At 41.2% G+C, this 16,985-nt stretch overlaps 1 protein-coding gene across 1 annotated transcript in view; it reads right to left on the bottom strand.

Moving 5' to 3' along the window:
• LOC145404270 (putative neural-cadherin 2) overlaps positions 1–16,985 on the bottom strand; it is a 171,483-nt gene that overhangs the window by 55,639 nt on the left and 98,859 nt on the right. The window contains 2 exon segments of the mRNA XM_080275791.1: positions 9,577–9,721; positions 12,305–12,482. Of these exon segments, the coding sequence (XP_080131917.1) occupies positions 9,577–9,721; positions 12,305–12,482 (323 nt within the window).

The raw sequence follows: 16,985 nt of genomic DNA, 5'->3' as shown, positions 1-16,985 counted from the left end.
TAAGCTTCACTTCTGCATCTATTCTTCCATCCACAGCAACATGTGACCCTAAATATTTAAAACACTCTACCTCCTCAAGCAACTCACCATTCAAAACTATATTCATCCCCCTTCCATCTACCAACCTCATACACTTCATCATTTTACTCTTATTCTCATTTACTTTCTATTTCCTCCTTTCACACACCCTTCCAAACTCCTTTACTAACTGCCTCAATCTCTCCTCTGAATCAGCCACCAGTGCAGTATCATCTGCAAACAGCAGCTGCTTCAGATTCCACTCTCCACCATCAACATTCACCAGACTCAGACCTCCACCTAAAACTCTTGCATTCACCTCCCTTACAACACCATCCATATAAATATTAAACAACCAAGGCAACATCACACATCCCTGTCGCAGCCCCACACTCATGGGAAACCAATCACTCACAGCATTTCCCATTCTTACACACGCTCTACTATTTACATAAAAACTTTTCACCCCATTTAGTAACCTACCATCAATCTTAAAACAGTCCGCAAAGCCTTCCTATCAATTCTATCATAAGCTTTCTCTAAATCCATGAATGCCCAAAACACATCCTTGCCTTTTGCTAAATACTTTTCACACACTTGTCTCACAGCGAACACCTGATCCACGCATCTCCTCCCTCTCCTAAAGCCACACTGCTCATCACCAATCACTCCCTCTGTACCCTCTCTAACTATTAACACTACCATACACCTTACCTACAACACTCAACAGACTTATACCCCTAAAGCTAGTACATTCATACTTATCACCCTTGCCTTTATACAACGGGACCACACAAGCACTTGCCCAGTCATTTGGCACCATACCTTTCTCAAAGCACACATTCAACAATCTTACTAACCAGTCAACAATAGTCAATCCACCACCCTTCAGGCATTCCACAGCACACCCATCCATACCTGCAGCTTTCCCTGTTTTCATCTCCTTTACTGCCTTCTCCACTTCCTCCTTCGTGATCAAAGAATCATTCAATTCTCCCAACACATTTATTCATTGCACCCTTCCATCCGCCACAATATCAGCCACCCTTTCCTCCTCTACATTTAACAGTCTTTCAAAATACTCGCCCACCTCTTCCTTACTGCATCGCAGTTAACATCTTTCCATCCTCTGCTTTTACTCGATCTTCCTTCCCAGACTCTAACTTTTGCACCCTTTTGACCTCCTTCCAGAACATTTTCTTATTTTGTTGAAAATTCTCAGTCAGCCCCCTACCCCACCTCTCATCTGCTGCCACTTTAGCATCACGCACAGCCCTTCTCGTTCTATTCCTCTTTTCCTTATACCTCTCATATGACACCTCATCCTTCCTCTGCAGTCACACTTCATATGCACGTCTCTTCTCTGTCACAGCCATACTTACTTCCTCGCACCACCATTCACTTCCATTTCTTACACCACCACCCGCACGTCTCACACCACACACCTCTTCTGCATGCCCCACCACAGCACTCTTAAACAACTGCCATTCCTCCTCCACATTGTCATTTTCCTGATCTTTCACTGCATTCCACTCATCTTTCAATTTCTCCTGATACTCTATCATTTTCTCTCTTTTATCCGACTCACTCACTTTCAAAACCTCCCTGCCACACCTAACCCTCATAGCTCTCACCCATCTCTTACCTACTCTTAACTTTCCCTCCACCAGGTAGTGGTCAGACATACCTCCACCCTCCCCTCTCAGAACTCTCACATCCAACAATCTTCCTATTACATTCCTAGACACAACCACATAGTCCATCAATGCTTTATCCACGACCATTCCACCCTCCTGTCTCACCCAAGTATACTTATAAGTATCTTTCTTCTCGATCAGCGTATTTCCAATCGCCATCTCTCGCTCAACACACATCCCTATCATTCGTTCCCCATATTCATTTCTTCCTGGCACACCATGCATCCAACTACATCTTCAACTGCTACATTTCCCACTCTAGCATTCAGATCTCCCATCATTACCGCATTCACATTCTCTCCAAAACTCTGCAGACACTCATCAACATCATTCCAGAAAGACTCCCTCTCTTCTTCATCCTTTTTACTACCAGTTTTACAATTCATAATTTTAGCCACCAGAGGTCGTACAGTAGGCAATGAGAAAGTTGGATACTTTAGAGTGACTGGTACGCTTGATAAAGCAAATGCACGATGTTTCCAAGAACATGTGTGTGTAAAAAGCGAGGGGTTTATAGTAAAGGTGGGTGTGCAGCAGAGATAACCTGAGTTCCTTTCTGTTTATCGTGGTGCATGAAATGCTCTGATGGGATTTCAGCTCTGGGTTACCGTGGGAGTGATGAAAGTAAAGAGGGTGCTTTGGATAATTTGGGAACCGGAGGGAGGCTATGTAATCTAAAGGTCTGGGAGTAAGAGTAAGGAAGACTTCGATCATGGTGGGTGAGGTGAAAAAGGGCTTACTAGAGGAGTATGGACAGTGACATTGTGTCGTGTGCAGGAAAGGGATTAAGTAGCAACTAGATCAAACGTCGTTTTTGTGGTATGAAAGGTAGATACCAAGGTAGAAAAACCCTAATTATGAGTGCACTATATGTAAGAGATTAATGTTGGGGATGATTGCGAAATTCAGATTATGGTTGAGGAGACGTGATGTTGAGGACGGTTGTTTGATTCAGCCAGGGGTTAACGAGTCGTGACATCGGACATGGTTGTGTGATTAAGACAAGAGTGGAGGAGGCTGATGTTGGGGATGGTTGTGTGATTCAGCCAAGGGCGGAGGAGACTGATACTGGGGATCGGTGTGTGATTCAGGCAAGGGTGAAAGGGACTGATATTGGAGAGGGTTGTGTGATTCAACCAAAGATGGAGAAGACTGATGTTGGGGATGTTGTTCGTCTGTGTGTAGATGATGTTTTGCTTCTTGGAGGATTATAATCCACGCTCGGATGGTGCGAAAGTCAGTTTAGAGCTGTGACCTTTAATAAAAATGAAAGAACTCTACGCACGAAAGGAAATTTGGCTTCCTGTGTGGATAATGCAATGTTACATAATAGTAAACATGAACAGTAAAGGAGGAAGACTTTCGAAGAACATGAAATTAGAATGGTGAGGTTGATATCTAGTGTCACTGAGGGATCAAACTCTATGTGCAAATTTTTCCCCTTCAGTCCGGCTACGTCTTCATTATTTTGTTCTTGCCATCTAAAGACTATTTTATGCAGCTTATGAAATTTTTTCGATTTTGGATGGTTAGGGGTTGTCTTCATGAACCTTTTCACCTATAAAAGACTTTCCAGTGATGATTATAATCACCTGATGGTAGCAGGGATGCAACAAAACAGTATGTCATCGGATTGCAAGTGTTAAGAGCGCATATGGACACTGGAAGTGCTAGTGAGGTGATGCACACACTTAGAGCGAGATGATTTGTATCCGTATAGAAATATCTGTGAGAGCAACTAGGTGAAGCGTTGTAAAGACTAACGTGAAAGGGACGTCTCTTGTTGACAGACGAAAGAAAACCCGGGGTGAGGTCTAGAAAAGACACCTCAGAGTTATGGGGCTTGATGGAATGCTTCAGGTGACAAGGTAGTTTGGAAAGCTGCCAACAGGTGAAAGCAAAGTAGGGGTGGAGGGGAACTGACTCAGACAAACAAGAAAAACTGCCTTACAGATTTCATGCGTGTGTGAATAAGGTTGGGTATGTATGTATGTGTATATGTGTATATAATGAATATTTCTGTACTTAGGTATGTATGTACTTGTGTGTGCATGTATTTATGTATGCATACATGTTTGTATGTATGTGTGTATGTATGTATGTATGCTATAACCAGATGATGTTATTCAGTTATGCAGGGTATGGGGCCTCATATAGCGAAGGAGTTTATGTTGTTCTCTCGCCTTACATGACTCTACTGCCCTTTACGTTCCCTCTCTTCCCTTTGTCTCTTCAGCCCATTTCCCTTTTTTATGCAAATGCCCCGGCTATATTCAAGTCTTAATCTTTCCTTATTCCATTTCCCTTTCCCTCACTCATTATATTCATTTCGCCCTCCATCTTTTTTGTTTATCTTCATGTATATAACTTTTTTTCCTTCCTTCTTTTCTTCCTCCTCCTCCCCCTCCTCCCCTCTTCATCGTCATCATAATCATCATCATAATCTTCCTCCATATCCTCTTCCTAATCGCCATAATCCTCCTCCTCCTCCACCTCTTCTTCATCTTCTTCGTTCTTTTTTCCTTTCCCATTTTCACTTTGCTCGTCATACAATCTTTGTTTCCTTACATTTTCACCCTAGCGAAGAGTGAAATGCATACAGAACCATAAAGTGGTATGTATTCCCTAAGTATCATCTTCATATATATTTCCTCCCTCTCTCTCTCTCTCTCCATTCCTCATTTCCATATCTCTCATTTTTTTTTTTATATATCCTAATTTCATATCATACTCTTCCCTCTTACCACCGTTGTTCCTAGTTTATCACACAAATCTGTATCATCTTATCTCTGTTTCTATTGCATATTCTTTATCTTCTAGTCTTCTTTGTGTATCTCATTCCTTCTCTCCATCTCTCTTTTAAGTCTCATTACTTAAATCCACGTTCTTATTATGCATCCCATTCATTATCTTCATGTCTCTATTATGCTTCATTCGTTATCTCCACATCTTGACTGTGTATCTAAATCTTTGCCTTTTCGTATATGGTATGCGCTTCGTTCTTTCTCATCATCTCTGAATTGTGTAACTTCTTCTTTATCTTCACGTCTCTGTTGTACATCTTGTCCCACATTTCCACCTTTTTATTGTGCATCTCATTCCTTATCTTAACTTCTTTAATGCATTTCTTTCCCAATCTACGTCTTTACTGTATAGATCATTCTTTAACATCTCGTTTTAATTGTGTATCTTGGCCCATATTTCCACGACTTTGTTTTGCATCTCAGGGATTAACAGCTTCAAAACGTGATAAACATTAGCTTTTTAATTCTTGTTTTACCAGGGAATTTTATTTATCTTAAGAGCGGCTTTTGTTTCTCTACGCATTAAGAAGTCTGCATTAACCTTTTCATTTCTTCAGAGTTGCTAAAAATTTTCTCCTTGCCTCCCCAGACGATTTTATTTATGTATTTATTTGTTTGCTGATATGATTAGGAGGCGATTTTTTGTCTACTATGGGTTGTGTCTTCTCCATTAACTCTTTGTGGGCGTGAAAAGTTTAAACATCTTTCCTCTCTCTTCTGCCGGACGATTTTATTCAGCTTGGGAGTGTCTTTTCTTGCCTCGTGTCTTATTACAAATGCTGCTACATCATCTTACATTTTTGTTATATTATCATGTTATTTCCCCTTCTTTGTTACATCTCTCATTCCTTAACATCTTTCTTTTCCTTATCATCCTTGCTTCTAGTTTAACTCACATTTTTCCTTTATCATCGTCTTATCTCCCCTCTTTTACTGTATTAGATTATTTCTTTTATCTTCCTTCCTTCCTTTCTCCTTTCTCTCCTACGCTCCTTAACCTTCTCTCCCCTTTCCATTTCTCCCAAATCGTCGCTATCACCATTCTCTATCTACCCTCTCCTCCTTTCTCACATCCCCCCTCCTTTCTAATGCTCTCTGTTATGTCTTCTCTTTATTTTCCCTTCCCTCTCTCACTACCTCTTCTTTTCTCTACATTTCCTTATCTCCCCATTTCCCCTCTCCTATTTGACATTTTCTCCTTTACCAAATTTACTTGTCCCCTTTTCTACCTCTTCTCCACTCCCAATTTATTCTCTCCTTTTGTCTTTTTCTTCGTCACTCCCTATTTTGCTTTCTTATTTCACCTCCCCTTTTTTCATTCCTCTCTAAAATTTTCTCGGTATTTCCCTTTTTTTATATTACTGCCTTTCACTTTCTCCTTCTTTCGTTCTTCATTTCATCTGAGTACTTTTTTCCTTTCCCTGTTTTCCTTCATCATATCTTTCTTCATCTCATTCATCTTTCCCTGCCTGCCTCCTGTTTATATTATTTTCCCCTCTCTTTCCTGCTCCTCATCCCTCTCTCTCCCTTCTCCTTTTTCTTTTCTTCTCCCTCTGTCTACTTGTGTTCCCCTTCTTATCTCTGTCCTTTTATTTCCTTCTCCTCCTATCTTTCCCCTACTTATCTTCCTTCTCTTTTTCTCGTCTCTCCTTTATCTGTTCTCCCTATCTAAATTCTTCTTTCATCCCTTTTCTTATCTCCCATATTTTCTTCTCCTTTCCTTATCTATCTTTTGCTTATTTCTTCTCTATATCTCGCCTCTCTTTAATTTCTTTCCTCTCACTTTCTCACATCTATCTGTCTATCTATGTATCTAGGCTGCTTCCCCCCAGAAAAGGCTAAATCTCGGTAGAATTAGTGTTTTTTCAGCAGGTACCTCATCATAGGCAAACAGCCCTTCTATTATCTGCACTTATATACTCTGCGTACTTTTTAAATCTCCACTTCCCGTTCCATATATATATATATATATATATATATATATATATATATATATATATATATATATCCCTTCTTTTTCCTTAACTTTCCTCAGTATATATATATATATATATATATATATATATAGATAGATATATATATATATATATATATATATATATATCTCTATATATATATATATATCTCTCTATATATATATCTATCTCTATATATATATATATATATATATATATATATATATATATATATATATATATATATATATATATATATATATATATATCCCTTCTTCTTTTTTCCTTAACTTTCCTCAGTTCATCTTTCTTCTTTGTCTCTTCTCCACATCTCTTTCCTTCCTCTCCCTCCCTTCACCACCTACAGTATTTCTATTCCACTTGCGTCCTAGTGGCGAACTAGATAAAAAAGCTGGGGTGCATTAAGAACTAGTCTGTCTTTTTTGGGTGTCCCTTGTCTTTTAATAATTTTCTCCTTTCAGCTATAGGCCTACTTTTCTTTCCTTGTTCTTCCCTCCCCTTTTCCGTCCTCTCTGCTGAATTTCCCCTCTGCTTTTCCATCCCCTCTCATACTCTCCCTTCTCCTTCTTCACCCTATTCACTTGTGCTCCAGCGACAGACAGATAAAACAGAGGGTATGTCCTAAGACCTCCTTACCTTTTTAAATCTTTTATATCTCTTCTTCTTCTTTCCTCTACCCTTTCATCTCATTTTCTCTCCCATCCTCCTTCCATCTACTTCTTCATCTCTTTTCTTACCCCCCCCTCCCTATTCCTTCTTTCTTCTCTTCTACCGCCTCATCTTCTCTTCCTTCCTCTATCCAGTAACCCTTCGTCTCTTCTTCTTCCCTCTCTTCTTCTTCCGTCTTCTTGTCTATCCTCTTTCCTTCAGACTCTCCTTCTTCTTCCTTTTACTCATCCATTTCCTCTCCTTCTATCCATCCTGCTCTCCCTTTCTGTCAATCTACAAACAGTACGTCCCAGTAACAGCGTGGGTAGAGAAGATAAGGACGCCCTGATGTCTCCTTATCTCTCCATATCTATTTCTCCCTCTGGGCATGTTCCCCCTGTTGCGTTCCCGCCGTATCTTCCATCTCTTTATAGATTTCTCTCCTCTCCATATCTGTGTTCTCCTCCATTCCCTCTCCTTCCCTCCATTCTCCCAGAGTAGATTAGAAACCTGAGTCGTCTTATATTCTCCTAATCTTTTTATATCTCACCTCCTCTATGCATAATCCTGTCTGTTGTTTTGTTTTCGCCCACCTAACTAGACGATACTGTAATAGCTTGTGTGTGTGTGTGTGTGTGTGTGTGTGTGTGTGTGTGTGTGTGTGTGTGTGTGTGTGTGTGTGTGTGTGTGTGTGTGTGTGTGTGTGTGTGTGTGTGTGTGTGTGTGCCAAAAGTATCACAAAATCAAGTGGGAAAATTTGGACAGTATTCTGGGACATGTGTCGTATTGGTTGATAGTTTTGGCGAAGCAGCGATGATATACCTCCAATTGCCAGAAAATTACTTTTTTTTTTTTTTTTTTTTTTTTTCAAGATAGCAGCGCAAAGAGACAGTGAAACGCGCCGGGCGAAATTCTTAGACTTTTCTTTCGATTTTGGTGAAACTGTGATGATATGCGTCTGATTGCCAGATGACTACTGATATATTTTTTTTAGTGATGGCGGGCGAAACGCGTTCATGGGCGAATACTTTGGCTTTTATTATCTCTATTTTCACTCGTCTCTCATACCTCTACCTCTCGATCTCTATCTCTCTCACTTTTCATCTTCCCTCTCTTCCATCGTGTCTCCTTTCTTCTATTTTCTTCTTTCTTCTATGCTGCCTCTTTTACTCTTTATTCTCCATCCTTCCCTGTCCATTTAAGTTCCACTAGCTAGTGAATAGAGAAAACAAGACTCTCCAAATTTTTCTTATTTCCCTCATATCCCTCTTCCTCTGTGTACATCTCCGTAAATTCTCACATTTTTCTTTTCCTTCCTTCTCCCCTCTACTTCTTCATACCATTTTTTGTTTTCACTGCGCCCTGCCTCCCCATCTACTTAGGTCTCAGTGGTTGAGTGTAATGAGAAGCAGATCAGTCGGCTTGATATCTCATGTTTTATGTATTTGTCTTTTCTAACGTTTTCCTTCACATCTTTTACCTTCCCCTCTCCTTATTCTTCCATCCACCTTTCTTCCTCCTCCTTCATATCTTCTCTCCCATCTCCTCCTTTACCTCATCTACTTAATTCCCAGTGGCGGAGTGTATAGACAAGATAAGTCGTTCTCATGCCTCATGTATCATGTATATGTATCATCTCTTCTGTCGTCTTCCTTCCTCTCCTTCAGCTTCCTCTCTCTTTATGTTTTCCTTCCGCCATCGTTCCCCTTCCTTTCATTTCATGTAATCTAGTCCATTTTCCTCCTGTATCCTATGTACTATGGGTCACAACAGTATCGTTGCACAGGGGGTCCGATGCCTATCGAGAACATTCAAAGAACTATTGTACATTACCAACACCTCATTGTGTATTGACAATGTTTAAACAGATATAGTAGTTGCTATATGTATGTAAGAGGATATTGCTAGTTGGCGATATATGACTACATGACACCTCCCGACATCAGGGCTACCAGCGTGTGCTAGGTCGGACACTAATATTTCAAAGACCTTCGTTCTGTGTTTCCAAATGTTTCACGCTGATTGTGCACCGATACTTTTGTGACCCATAGTACTTAGGCTCCAGAAGTTTGTATATAAAGAAGACAAGTCGTTCTGATGTCTCGTGTCATGTTTTTGTCACTTCTCTACTGCCATTTTCTTTCCGTTCTTTTATATTCGTATTCTTTCCTTATTCTTCCCTCTTTATTTTCCTCTCAGCTTCTTCTCCATCTCTCCATTCTCCTCCTTTATCACATCTACTTACATCCCAGTGGCAGAGTGCATAGGCAAGATAGGTCGTCTTGAATCCTACTGTATCAAATAATTTTTTTTTTCCAGCTATTTCCTTCCAATTCCTTCCCTTCATTACTCCACATTCCTCCTTCCTGCTTCTTTTCTCCTCTTTAATTTTTCCCCATCTCTCCCTTCTCCTTCTCTATCCCATCTACTTACGTCCCAGTGGCCGAGTGGATGGAGAAGATGGGTCGGCCTGATGTCTCGTCGATCACGTTCTTGTCGACTGAGTATGTGACGGCGGCGTTGTTGCCCTCTGTGGGGTCGTCCCTGTCTGTAGCCTTCACTCGGGTCACCTCCGTACCTGGGGGGGAGTGTGTGGGATTGAGGGTGTGTTGTATGATAAATAGAGAACTGGACAGGAAGAGAGATAGATCAGCAAATAGACAGAATGTGTGTGTGTGTGTGTGTGTGTGTGTGTGTGTGTGTGTGTGTGTGTGTGTGTGTGTGTGTGTGTGTGTGTGTGTAGGAATGGGTCTGAATGAATAGATGATTATAACATATAAGAGTTTCGTTATGAGTGAGCATGAATGTGAATGCACCTTAGAATGGTACAGGTGGGGGTGAATGAAGATGGACAGGTGTAAGAGGCTGACTCTAGCGTGATAGACAGAGAAGAGAGATGATGTCAGAGAATTTTTTGTATTCACAGTGAAGATGGGAAAAGTTTAGGTTTGAGTGTGCGGGGTGTGTGATTGTGAGCATGGAGGGCGTTGAGAGGGAAGGGTGAGTGATGAAAGCGGGGTGAGAGTGCTTGGCAAAGAAAACAAATATATAAAACAAATCCCCCCCCCCCACCCGCCCGAGTGATATCTGAGGGTGGGTGAAGGTGATGGAGAGTGGGAGGGTGCAGGCAGGCAATGGCGTTTGGGCGTTGGTGACGATTGCTAGAACGGAGGTGTTATAAAAAAAAAAAAAAGTGCCTCCTCCACTAAAACCCCCCCAACATACACTATTTTTTTTTTCTTTAGCTAAAGTATGGTGGGGTGGGATGTATTGGTGTACATGAAGCTTTAGTTGCAGGTGGACGGGTAAAATCTTTAGTTTGTTGGTGATCGAAAGTTAGGCAAAGAAATGAGTAATTTACCTGACGAAAACCAGATCAGCACAGAAAAATGAGATGGACATGGGTAGATAACATAGGTATGATAAGTGATGGACAGTTAAGATCTCCAGACCGCTGTGCACTTGTTCCTGCAGATGGCTCTCGGGATTTGCCCTCGAAACTCAACTGTTTGTAGGTATATGATTTCGGTTTCAATAATCTCGCAGTTGCAACAGAGTGACCGAACGTATAGAGTGAGAGATGGTAACACAACACGACAAAAGAAGGAATGATATTGCAGGAAAGGGTGGGCGAGATGGCACAGGTTATATGAAAGCTAGGAGAGAACATTGTGTTGCAGAGGAGGCATCCCAAACTGATGATGATGAAAATGATATGGATGCTACTGATGAAAAGACAGATACAAATACTGGTCGAAGTAAGGCTGAATGATGTACGTAGCTGGAAAATAACTACATCTGCCAAGTTGTGGCTTGACCTAGATGAATACCGTCAACTGCTCTATGTTCTTAAGGCTAGGACGTATGAAAACAAACCCCTTGCACACAGATTCCTCCTTTAACCCTCCCAGTGCGATAACCTCTTTTATAATTCACTCTTACTCCCTCCATGCGATTTGATTCAGGATAGATGTCTGGCGGTATAGAGAATGAACACAAACTGCATTATCTTCAAAATAAGCGATGTTCTCGAAACTAAATAATCCGATCTCTTGGCAGCAAAAAACTTGGTAAAACTCTACGTCATCATGGTGAAGTTAAGGATATTTTTCTTGTCCACTATATATTGTTTTGCTGAGAGAGAGAGAGAGAGAGAGAGAGAGAGAGAGAGAGAGAGAGGGGCACAGACAGACACAGACACAGACACAGGCACAGACACAGACAAGCAGACAGATAGACACCCCAAGAAACTCACCTGGTTAGGTATTTCGTGGTGAAATACTTTATTGAACACTTTCCCAGGTCGCGCCCCCCCCCCTCCCTCCCCAATCTCAGACTGAGCCAAGAAACTAATATATGCATTGCAAATTTAATCAGCAAGTGCATTAACTGTTACCAATATTTCTCTCGCCTTTTCCTCACCCGCCTCTCGCGCCCTTGAGTTGCATCAGAAATTTGCGTGGGGAAGATGTAGTTGTTGGTGATGTTTCTGCCTCTCCAGCTATCTCTCTATAGATCTGTATGTTTTTTTCTGCCTGGCTGTCTATCTATTTGTCTCTTTCTATCCGTCTAGCCTTCTTTCCTTCTGCGTCTGTCTGTTTGTAGGTTTGTCTGTCTGTCTGTCCGTTAGTCTGTACGATTGTCTATCTGTTTTTCTATCAATTTCTCACTTTTTCTGTCTAAATCTGTCTGTTCTCCCACCTACCTCAGATTTCTGAATTACCGTGGCATTAATGATGTGCACTGATAAAAAGAAAAAGTGCTGTGTCAGTCTCTCTTTTTGTCTGTCCGTCTGTCTGTCTCTCCGACCTTTTCTGGCTATTTTTCTATCTGTCTTATTGAACTATCTATTTGTCTCTTTCTCTCAGGTTATCTATTCTCTCAGCTGCCTCAGAGATATCCATCACTGTGGCATCGATGTCGTGAGTTGGGAAAAATGGTGCGATATCGTTCTCTGTTTCTGCCTATTCATCTACGGTATCAATCTATCTCTCTCTCTCTCTGTTTACTTGTTAATCTGTTTGTCTGTCTAGCTGTCTATCTATAAACCTCTTTGTCATCTCACCTGCACTGGGAAGAATGGTGGTCGATATTCCCCTGTTTGTGTCTATCTACTTATTTATGTCTTTATGTACCCGTCTTAATCTATCTATTCTCTCACCTGCCTCAGAGTTCTCGAGCACCGTGGCATCAATGACGTGCGTGGGGAAGAAGGGTGCGTTGTCGTTGATGTCCTTGACGTTGACGTGCACCTGGGCGTGGGCTGTGTGGGCGCCGTCCGTGGCCGCCACCCACAATCGCCACCTCGCACGCCCGTTCGGTTCGTCTCGGTCCAGGGGCTGCAAAAGTAAAATAATGTGTGATTTTTCTAAGTACAAAGGAAAAAATGATCAAGAGATCCCGTCCATCACTTTCTTCTCGGTGTTGTTCTTCTTCTTATGTTCTTTCTCCTTGCCCCTATTCTTCTCTTCCTTCTCCTTGTCCCCCTTCTTCCTCCTTTCTCCTTGTCCTCTTTCTTCTCTTCCTTCTCCTCGTCTTTCCTCTTCTCTTCCGTCTCCTTGTTCACCCTGCCAGTAATTCATAGTGGAAGGGGTGTATGTGATCGTCGATGCTTATTAATTTATTTGTGAGTCTGTGCATCGATTAACTCTTGAACCAGTGAAAGGATCATCTTCAAACTTTGTACAGTGTTAGGTGTTTGGAACTGAGGAAGTGATTCGATTTTGGTGAAAATCCACCAGGGGTAAGGGTGAAAATGTGGGGCCTCAGACTGCCAGCAAATTTTTCAGTGCCATAGGAGGCAAACGGTGAGAGGTAGACACATGGTTACTTTTAATCATTAATAGGAAATCATATATGGGTTTCTGTTGGCACCATTAGATTTGACCTTGGGTGAACTTGAAAGGTCAAATCAAGGTCACACATATTTTGACTGCGTAAATCAGCCAATGAGAGATAAGCACATGGTTACTAGGAATCACTAATAGGAAGTCATATATGAATATTCTTTTGGCACCGTAAGATGTAACCTTGAATGACTTTAAAAGAACAAACTCATGGTCTATCAAATTTTAAAGTTTTAAATCTTAGAATCTGCCATTTCATTTGGTAACTGACCTATTATCAAGACATAAAACTTCACGTAACACAATTTCCTTTCATCCTAAGTGACTTTGACCCCAAATCAGCCGGCGCGGGTCACTTTGCTCTAGTCCTTCTTTTCTTCCTTCTTTTTTTCTTGTTTTGCAGAGATGGTGACAATGAGGTACCTCTCCCTTTGTCCTCTTTTTTTCTTCTCTTCTTCCTCCTCATTTTTTCTTCTCTTCATCTTCCTCCTCCTCCTTCCTTCTTTTCTTCCTCATCTTTTCTCCCACTCCTGCTCCTCCTGCTCCTCCACCTCCTACTTCCTCATTTTCCTTCGGTGAGCTGAAACTTACCGCTTTCAATCAGGGGACGTAACTTATGCATTGTTCTTCCTACTTCCAGACGATTTTATTCACTTTAGTACAGATTTCTCAGATCTGATGGGGTTTTATGAGGGAGAGATATCTAACTCCTCGCCCCTCCCCAGCTCGAAAAATTTACCCCAAGGAGAATAAAATCGTCTGGATACAAGAGGAAAATCATAAACTCGTCATCGGGATACGGGTCAGTACTTCAAATGTTGAAAAAAGGGATATAACACAACTCTCTCTCTCTCTCTCTCTCTCTCTCTCTCTCTCTCTCTCAGCTCAGTTAAAATCATCTGGAGTGTAATGGAACACAATACCAAATCTGTCCAGGCGATGAGGGGATTTCAGTACTTCAGTAATTCTAAATGAAAGGGCGAAGAAGAATGGTAACCCTGGTCTCACAGGAAAATGAATATAACCTTCTTTCTATGTTTATTTTTTGTTGGTTTATTCCTGCTGCTTCCAGACGATTTTTTTTAGCCTGGAAGTAGTTTTCTAACTGGAAGGGTTACATATCCTTATAGCCTTTCTTAACCCCTTTATCCCCTCAGGCCCTTCTTAAGCTGAACATAATCATCAGATACAAACACGTCACCGAACTGAACATGTTTAGTGCTATGGAAAAAAATACTTCAAATGATCAAGTCAGTTGTGAATAAAAAACAAAAAGTAAACTCATAAGCCTACGTAACTAACGAACCAGTCCATCATGAAAGCGAACATCACATCACCAACACCTATGCCTAGGTAACATACAAGTCCCTGATTGCCTCTTCAATGTTTTAATTTCCCTACCGCCTGAGGATTTTGTAGAATTCATACTAACGTGAAGAGCAACATGCTATGGTAGTAAAATCCCACCGTTTAGATTAATAATTTTTCTAGGAATTTCTAAGACAGCTGCCTTCCTTCTCAGCAGCACAGAGTACGGTACTTTCTGTTGCTGATGGCAGCTACCTTCAGAAAGTCGTGAGTAGAATTTTAGCCTACATATTACAATTTTTTATCAGCATACCGTCTGACCATTTTAGTCAGCTTGCGGGAGAAGCTCTCTGAGTGAGGAGGCTAGACACACTTCATCTACCCCCAAGCACGATTTCGTCAATTTCTTTCTTGCTTCCACGAGGCTATTTTATTCTGCGTAGGAAAGACGTCTCCTAGTCAAGGAATGAAGCTCTCCTACCTGTTTGTTACCCCTTCCTTCCCTTAAGTTAACCCCTTCCTCTTAATTACCACGAACTCCCTTAACTTAACTATCAAAATCCGTGCCTGATATAAAAAGCCTGAACACCCAACTTATTATCAATTTACACACTACAAAAATGGACACTACTGACGGCGTAACACTTATCCCAGTTATTAGGTGGGATCATAAACAGCGGCCGGCCTCTTGCACCAGCCTTAATAATCCTCAAATAGCCCGGCCAGGAGTCACAAACTTGGCGGTAATGAAAGGCCAGGGGGAGGAACCTTAGCGGCGCCGGTGCTCTCTTAGCGTGCAAGGGTACGATCAGAATCGAGTAGCTTTATAAGGATCGAAGTTTCACAGCTTATGTCAGGATACTCAGGTTTTCCCTCACTTTGTAAATATATATATATATATATATATATATATATATATATATATATATATATATATATATATATATATATATATATATAGATATATATATACAGTATACCCGGTAATCATCACTATAATCACCATCATTATCCAGCCTTCCATTCCCACCCCAAGGTGGGGTGAGGTAGAGTCCAGAGAGACAGGGGAAAAAATGATAAGATGTGATCCTAACTAAAGTCTGCCCAACTGAATCAACTACTTTTTCATTCATTCGCCATTCAAGCTCCCGGAATCCTGGCTCCACCTGCTGGTCAAAGAACATTCCACACGTAACGGCACACTCACCTATCTGACAGTTAATCCGACGACTGTCAAGTTGAATAGAGATACTAAACCCTGGTCATCCGCTGCTCCGTACAAAAGTCAGCCAGCCAACTTGATCACTTTTCAGTTCCCCAACCTCTTCCTTTCTCATACACTCATTCACTCTATCTATCCACATTCTTCTAGGCCTACCACGTCTCCCTCCACCTTCAAACTTGCTCAGATTTACCCTTTTCACCACTCCTCTTTTATCCACATGCCCATACATTTAAGGACACATTCAAATTATGGTGTCCACAGCCTTCCTTAATCTGCATCTTTCGCGAAACACTAGACCCTGTCCTATAAACTCTTTGCTCTCCACACACATTTCACTGTTCTTATTCTTGACATCAGGTTAATTCCACACCATCTCCTCACACTTGTATGTTAGGGTAGGCACCAAAACTACTTCAGGCAAACCTCTCGCTGCCGCCAAACTGAGATCTCTGCCTCTTATCAAGCGTTAATAGTACCAGTTAGTTAACTTCCCTGTGTCACTCTACTTTCTGCTTATTTTGCACATCTACCTTACGTTTCCATCAATGAACCGAGATACAGTACTAAACCTTTCTCATCAATTCCCTCTCTTCATTCGCCATAGAATCTCAGTGAAAGTAATATTCTCTCTCAACAATCATCACTTTACTCTTATCTGCACTTGCCTTCAAAGCACGTCGTTAACATTCATCTTCGAAACCTTGTACCAGCCTACCAAACTCTTGTCATTATTTGTAAGCAGCACTGCATCATCAACATACATCAGACTTGAGAGACTTCATCCTTCTCCATTAATTACCAACGCCATCCCTGACTCCACTACTCGTGTTTTTACCTCTCATAACACCAACCATATCATTTGTTGAACGATCTTGGAGACATCACACAAGCTTGTTTCACACCAACACTTATCTTAAAATATTATTTTCTTAGACGTCCGCCGACCATTACGCACGCTTCACTTCCTTCGTAAAAGCTCTTAATGATACTCGGCAGTTTATCCATCAACACCATAGCGGTACATACGCAAAACCTTCCACAATCCTCCTCTGTCTTCCTTGTCATACACATTTTCCAGATCCATCGATGCTATAACAGGCCTGCTCCACTATCTGTGTCATTGCAAATATTTGATCCACACGCCCTCTCCCACTCCAAAAGCCACCCTATTGGTCAGTAACGAGGCATTATGATATATCTCTTATTTTCTCTATGATAAATCTTTCATTTGCCTTTCCTCCAACACTCAGGAGATTTATGGCACGATAAATTTTTGTATTCACTTTGCTGTACAGGGGCACAATCACAGTCTTTTTCCGCTCTGCTGGTACAGTTTCACTCATCCATGCCTTCTGTCATATCTCAAGCACTTCATTCTACCGTTTTCACTACACTTTCTTATCTCTACATATACCTTTTCAACCCTCTCTGCATTCCCATTCTTCAGTCGCTTTACATCATTC

This window comes from Coenobita brevimanus, chromosome 63 (assembly GCF_032717465.1).
Source record: "Coenobita brevimanus isolate Jiangsu-jjx chromosome 63, ASM3271746v2, whole genome shotgun sequence".
NCBI classification, from domain to species: domain Eukaryota; kingdom Metazoa; phylum Arthropoda; class Malacostraca; order Decapoda; family Coenobitidae; genus Coenobita; species Coenobita brevimanus.
This window is presented reverse-complemented; position numbering and strand designations above follow the sequence as displayed.